General features: G+C 28.9%; 1 protein-coding gene across 1 annotated transcript; it reads right to left on the minus strand.

Moving 5' to 3' along the window:
- Positions 1–4,274: 4,274 nt before the first annotated feature.
- On the minus strand, positions 4,275–5,407 carry LOC131620211 (NAC domain-containing protein 83-like). The gene is made up of 3 exons (XM_058891216.1): positions 4,967–5,407; positions 4,665–4,880; positions 4,275–4,511 (listed from the first exon to the last, which is right to left on the minus strand). The coding sequence occupies exons 1-3, from the start codon at positions 5,405–5,407 to the stop codon at positions 4,275–4,277; spliced, it is 894 nt and encodes a 297-aa protein (XP_058747199.1).
- Between the last annotated feature and the right edge of the window lie 382 nt (positions 5,408–5,789).

Below are 5,789 nucleotides of genomic sequence, written 5' to 3' on the forward strand. Positions count from 1 at the left end.
CGCCTTCTTGAAATTCACGAGGTCGAACCTTTTTGTTGAAAGCTTGTTTCATCCTTGCTTGGTATAATTGTCCGTGACACAGAGCATTCATACTTTTTTCTTTGATTAAGTTCAACTGATCGTATCTGCTTTGACACCATTCAGCCTCTGATAACTTAGTCTCCATGAGGACTCTCATTGATGGGATTTCAACTTCTACGGGGAGCACAGCTTCCATGCCGTATACTAGGGAGAAGGGGGTTGCCCTTGTTGAAGTACGCACTGAAGTACGGTACCCATGTAAAGAAAATGACAGCATTTCATGCCAGTCTTTGTAAGTGACGACCATTTTCTGGACAATCTTCTTAATGTTCTTGTTAGCAGCTGTTGCACCCCAAAATTTGCCCTCTTTCTTTGAGCTATAAGTTATGGATGGCGTTTATTTCGTCGTTCAAAAATCAAAGAAAAATAATAAAGAGTTTATCATCTGAGTGCTTGATAGGATTGTGTGTTGAGTTTTCTTTTTTGCTTCAAGTCAAATTCGTCTTCAAAGATTGTTCAAGGCATTGCTATTGAATTGATAAATCAAGACATCAAAAATTGAATTAATTTAGAGGTTCATTGGAGGTGTAAGTTGATTGGAATTCATTCATTAAACTTTGAAGTGGAATGTTTGAAAAGTAATCAAATTGAGATAAAGAGCTTACGCGTTGATTTTATTCAAGAGATTCTTCATTACTCAGAATTTCAAAATACAAATTCATTACATTATCCAATTCAACAAATATCCATTACAAAAGTCAAATTACAAAAAATCAATTGTCCATTCATTACAAGTTCAAGGCCATTACATCATAAGCATTAAATTACAAGAAATGTTACCAAAAAAAAAAACTATTGACTTTCATAAGTCCATTCCAAGAAGTCTCAGGCCATCCCCTGTACATCTTTAAACCGAAAAGCTGCTGCAAATTCAAGACAAAAAAACCGAGCTCTCCCTCCATACAAACTAAGCCACAGTCCAACAAATCCAACAAAACCGACTCGATGAAATCTTGCACGAGAAAACCAATTACAAAATTCAGAAAAGGAGATAACAAAAAGTTAATCCATGTGTATAAAATGTTTGAGAGAAAGGGATATGTAATGACAGTGTAAAATATTTTTACACTGTCAACTAATCACAACCATGTATCTAATTAAAACACAACTTTAATTTTAAAAAATTAATATGACATGACAAGTGTAAGAATTTTGATTGGTTGTATGTGTAAAGTTAGTTTACACTGTCAATGCACTACCTTTAAACTCAAAATGTTTTACATTCTTAGTGTATAGATATTAATATTTTAATGTTAGTGATTAATTAAAGACAATAAAATAAACATTAATAACTATGCACTAACATTGTAAGATTTTTTACATAAATATTCATTAAAATTGATCTTTTCTACATAAATATTCATTCAAATCATGTCAAATAGATGTTCGATGAATTTTTTCAGATGTTATCTAAAAAATTGGCATCACAAAGTGGTTTGACTGGATTCATGTATAAAAAAGTATACAGTTAATGTATTGACTGTTGACATTTGGGTTGATTAGAAATTACTAAATCTATGTGTAAAAGAATTTAACACCGTTAGTGAATAAATATTAATATCTTAATATATTTGATTGATTAGAAATTATTTGATCTTAATCACTCTAATATTAATGACATAAATACAATAAAATAAAAATTAATAACTATGAGCCAACTGTGTAAACTTTTTTTACACAAGTACTAATTCTCTAAGATATTTTTGAAAGTAAACTAAAAAATATTACAAAGTGATTTGATTGGATTCATGTGTAAAAATGCTTTACATCATTACTCGTTAGTGAATAGATCTAATTTTTTAAAATAATTGGTTGATTCAATACGAAAAATAAATAATTAATTAATTAATTAAAAAGTTAATATTAATCACTCAAATATTAGTGATTAAAGACAATAAAATAAATATTAATAACTATACTTGTAAAAAAAAATCACAAATGTTGATTCAAATCATTCAAATAGATGTTCAGTGAGATCTTTTAGATGTTATCTCAAAATGTGGCATCACAAAGTGATTTGATTATTTTAGGCAAATCACATAATGTTTGTTTGGGGACTTAAGCTTATGGGAAGTCTTTTAGAGTTTCACTAGCTCGTTAGATGGAATATCGAGTGTTCATTGTTAGGAAGTAATGGTCATTATTCAGTTAAGAAATGTGGGATATCTTTCAACTTATCCATGAAAGTATATTTGAGGTAAAAAGATATAGAATGAACACGTTGACTCATGAGTGCGAATTTTTCAGAATAAAATTTAAGGAAAATATTTGGGATACAAAAAAAATATTGTATTCACATTGTGAATCATATGAGAACTTTGGGTATAGTTTTTGAAAATGCCAACACATTATATATCTCTTCAAACAACAACACTCTTATTACCTCTCAATGCAAGTTTCGCGCCAACAACAATAGACGATGCCGACGAAGACAGAAAAAACAACCTAACTTCGTTTTTGACTCGTCCTCTCGATAGACTATTTTACTACCTCAATTTAAAATTGTCATACAAATAACTGAAGTAGATTGTTAAAACACTTCAAAGTAAAAGAAGTCAAACCTTTCAAATCAAAATGTTTTAATAAAGTTAAGTGATTGGACTAAATTGAAGAGAACAATAGATGATGCGTCATTTACTACTTCTTCACCAAATACAACAATGTAAAAAAATATGTTTCATCTTGACTGAGAACCTTCATCGCAAAAAGGAAAAGAAGCTTATTTAATACTAATAAAAACGTAAATTTATGTTTGAGCTAAGGTTTGAATATTATATACCTTACCTCTAATGTACAAATTGAGTCAGTTGTTGATAGTATGGCTCGAATGGCCATGTTGCTATGTTAGTCTCATATATGTTCTTCATGTAAATGAAACCAATTTTATAACCAATTTTTTATTTGTAGAATGCCACCGAAAAATATAATGTCAGCATGTATAATCTTATAGCTTAATAGCAATGAATAAAATATATAATAAAAAAAGCTTTATGTTCAAGAAAATGCAATATGGCTTAGTAGTTGTTTTGCGGGCAAAACTTAGGTATAATTCTTTAGGCGCGGTTCTAACTACTTTCAAGCATCATCTAATGAGTTTGAATCATGCCTTTATATTTTTTAGCACATTAAATAAAATAAATTGTTCGAACTCATATGAGAAAAAGTTTTAAATTTAATAAAAATTTATGGTATCTATAATCTTATAAGAGAGTGAAAGGAGAAGATAACGACGGTTTGATTAAAATAAAACTGTTGAGATTTAATATTTCCTTTGAATTATTCACGTGATCCTCATTTTTCTCAACTGTTTTCAATTGGGAAAAAAGAGGATCATAGGACGAGATATTAAATCTCGACCGTTTAGTTTAATCAAACGGTTGTTATCTTTTCTCACAATAGAAAAGATTCAATAAAATGTTATTTATGTGAAATTATTAAGTCTTATGCCTTAATTAAAACTAATGATTGATATCAATAGTTCACGTTTCTCACAATAGATATCAGTTTTCATTAGATACGCTCTCATATATTTTTGGTAAGATATCATAATAGAATGCTGACTCCTTTCCCATCAATTTGTAAATTTAAATTTATTTGAAGTTAAACTTACGATATAGCCAAGGGAAGTACTAGTGCAAAATAAGTACAGGAAGGTCCCTAACAATTTCAAGGTTGTAACAATATTGATGTTGCTAAAGTTAAGTGATTGGATTGAATTGAAAAGAACAATAGATGTGGTGTCAATTACTACTCATTCACCAAATACAATAATGTAAAATTTATGTTTGAAACAAGATTAGAATCACTTGCTGAAAGTATGTTGTGTAGGTCTAATGTCAACTTCAACTGATAAACTAACATATGTTCTTCGTATAATTGAATCCAATTTTATAGCCAAGTGTTTGTTCAATGCTACATAAAAACATCATGTTAACATGTATAACCTTAGCTTAAAAAGACATGATAAATAATAGCAATGAATAACAATTATAACTTGAAAACTTTACTTTCATGATGAAGCTGTAACAAACTTGCCAAACATTCTAAAAAATGTTGAAAATAATAATTTGATGGTAACAAAAAATAATGAAGAGTTAATGTGAAAATGTAGTTATCTCAATTTAATGACAAAGAAAAAACTATCCTAGTAGTTACCATTAATTCTAAGGAAATATTTACTACTACTATTAACTTTACATAATATTATTTTCCAACAAAAAATCCTTATGAGAACTATTGTTAAGTATTTGAACATCGTCTTCTTTTATGAACCCTTCTCCATTAATTTCCAACAGATTCTTTGCAAAAAATTCAGGACAAGACATTTCATCATCATCATCATCCCCATATTTTCCCTCGTTTCCACCATCGTTTGATTGAGTTATTTCTTCTTCATAAATAATATATTTTTTCACCAAAACATTATTTTCCTACGTAACAACAATCCACAAAATTTGTGACTATTCCTCTAGAAAAGGAGAGAAAAAACAAATATGATTTAGATTTTGAAAATACTAAAATCGACATAAAATCAAATGATAACTAATCATTAATAAAGTAATACAATATTATTAAAGTCTTACTGATATGACTGGTTCTACTTGTTTAGGAATGACAGGTTCTTCTTGTTTAGGAATGATAGGTTCTCTTTCTTTACTCTCTTGTGCAGAATAATTTTTTATCCGTGAAATATTTCTTAAATGAGAATTGGATTTATCACCTATACTTGATTTTGCTTGTGTATTTTTTGATTCCGATTTCAAATTCTTTCTAAATCTGCATAGAACATAATTGTTGACCTGCCAAAAAATATATTAATCACTACTTAGACTTTAAACTAATTAATGTTAACACAAACTAATAATTTAACATAAAATTTGCTTACCGGAGTATTGTTAATCAAAGATTTGTTGAGGTTATATTCGTGCAAGATCCATCCACCATCTTGAGGAGTGTTACTCCTCTCAAAACGATAACGTTTTTTTAAACCGAGGAGTTGGTCCGTGTCTTTGGCAAATATATTTTTTCCGGTGTCTTCGCCTTCCCAATTACCACTGCCAATAGTGCGAATGGAGCGTGTGCTTGTAGCAGATTTCTTCTTTAAGGTAGTAAAGAAATATAGGTCTTTTCCGCCATATGAGAACGAAGCTTCAAACTCATTCCATATATCCAACGGATTCTTATTAGTACCAAACAAATCATGTTCGATAATGTTGAGATAATTGGGAATTGGTTTATTGTTAATTTTATTGTAGAGAAATTTTTGAAGAAGTTCATCATCGGTTGGCATGAAATATTTGCTTAAACGAGAATTGAGAGCATTCATGGTATTTTGAAATTCAATGGAAGACTCGGGTCAAGTTAATGAGCTTAAAAAAAAAAACAGTAATATCCAAAGGATCTTCTTAAATACATATAATTTAATTATTAAAAGAAAAAACAAACTTTGATTTACTATATAAATAGTATAATCAGTTTTTTTTACCAACCGATTTCCTAAATATATGGAAAGATATTATAAATTTAATAATAAAATTTTAAATAATTACTTTAATAATAGCATCAAAAGGACAAATTTACATTGCGGAGTTGTCACTTGTGTCTAGTGTAACTCCCGTCTTTCTTTTTTATTTTATTTATTTTAGAATAAAATTTGAAAATTTTTTAGTGGACCCTTTCATAACCTAACACAAATTTATTTATGTATC

Source organism: Vicia villosa, linkage group LG7 (assembly GCF_029867415.1).
Source record: "Vicia villosa cultivar HV-30 ecotype Madison, WI linkage group LG7, Vvil1.0, whole genome shotgun sequence".
Classification (NCBI taxonomy): Eukaryota; Viridiplantae; Streptophyta; class Magnoliopsida; order Fabales; family Fabaceae; genus Vicia; species Vicia villosa.

Bases quoted from the DNA above. Each gene is read 5' to 3' on its own strand.
- LOC131620211 (XM_058891216.1), bottom strand. From the start codon at position 5,407: ATGAATGCTCTCAATTCTCGTTTAAGCAAATATTTCATGCCAACCGAT. The intron at 4,881-4,966 runs GTAAGCAAATTT...ATTTTTTGGCAG, and splicing joins CTTTGATTAACAATACTCCG to GTCAACAATTATGTTCTATG. The intron at 4,512-4,664 runs GTAAGACTTTAA...GTTGTTACGTAG, and splicing joins AAGTAGAACCAGTCATATCA to GAAAATAATGTTTTGGTGAA.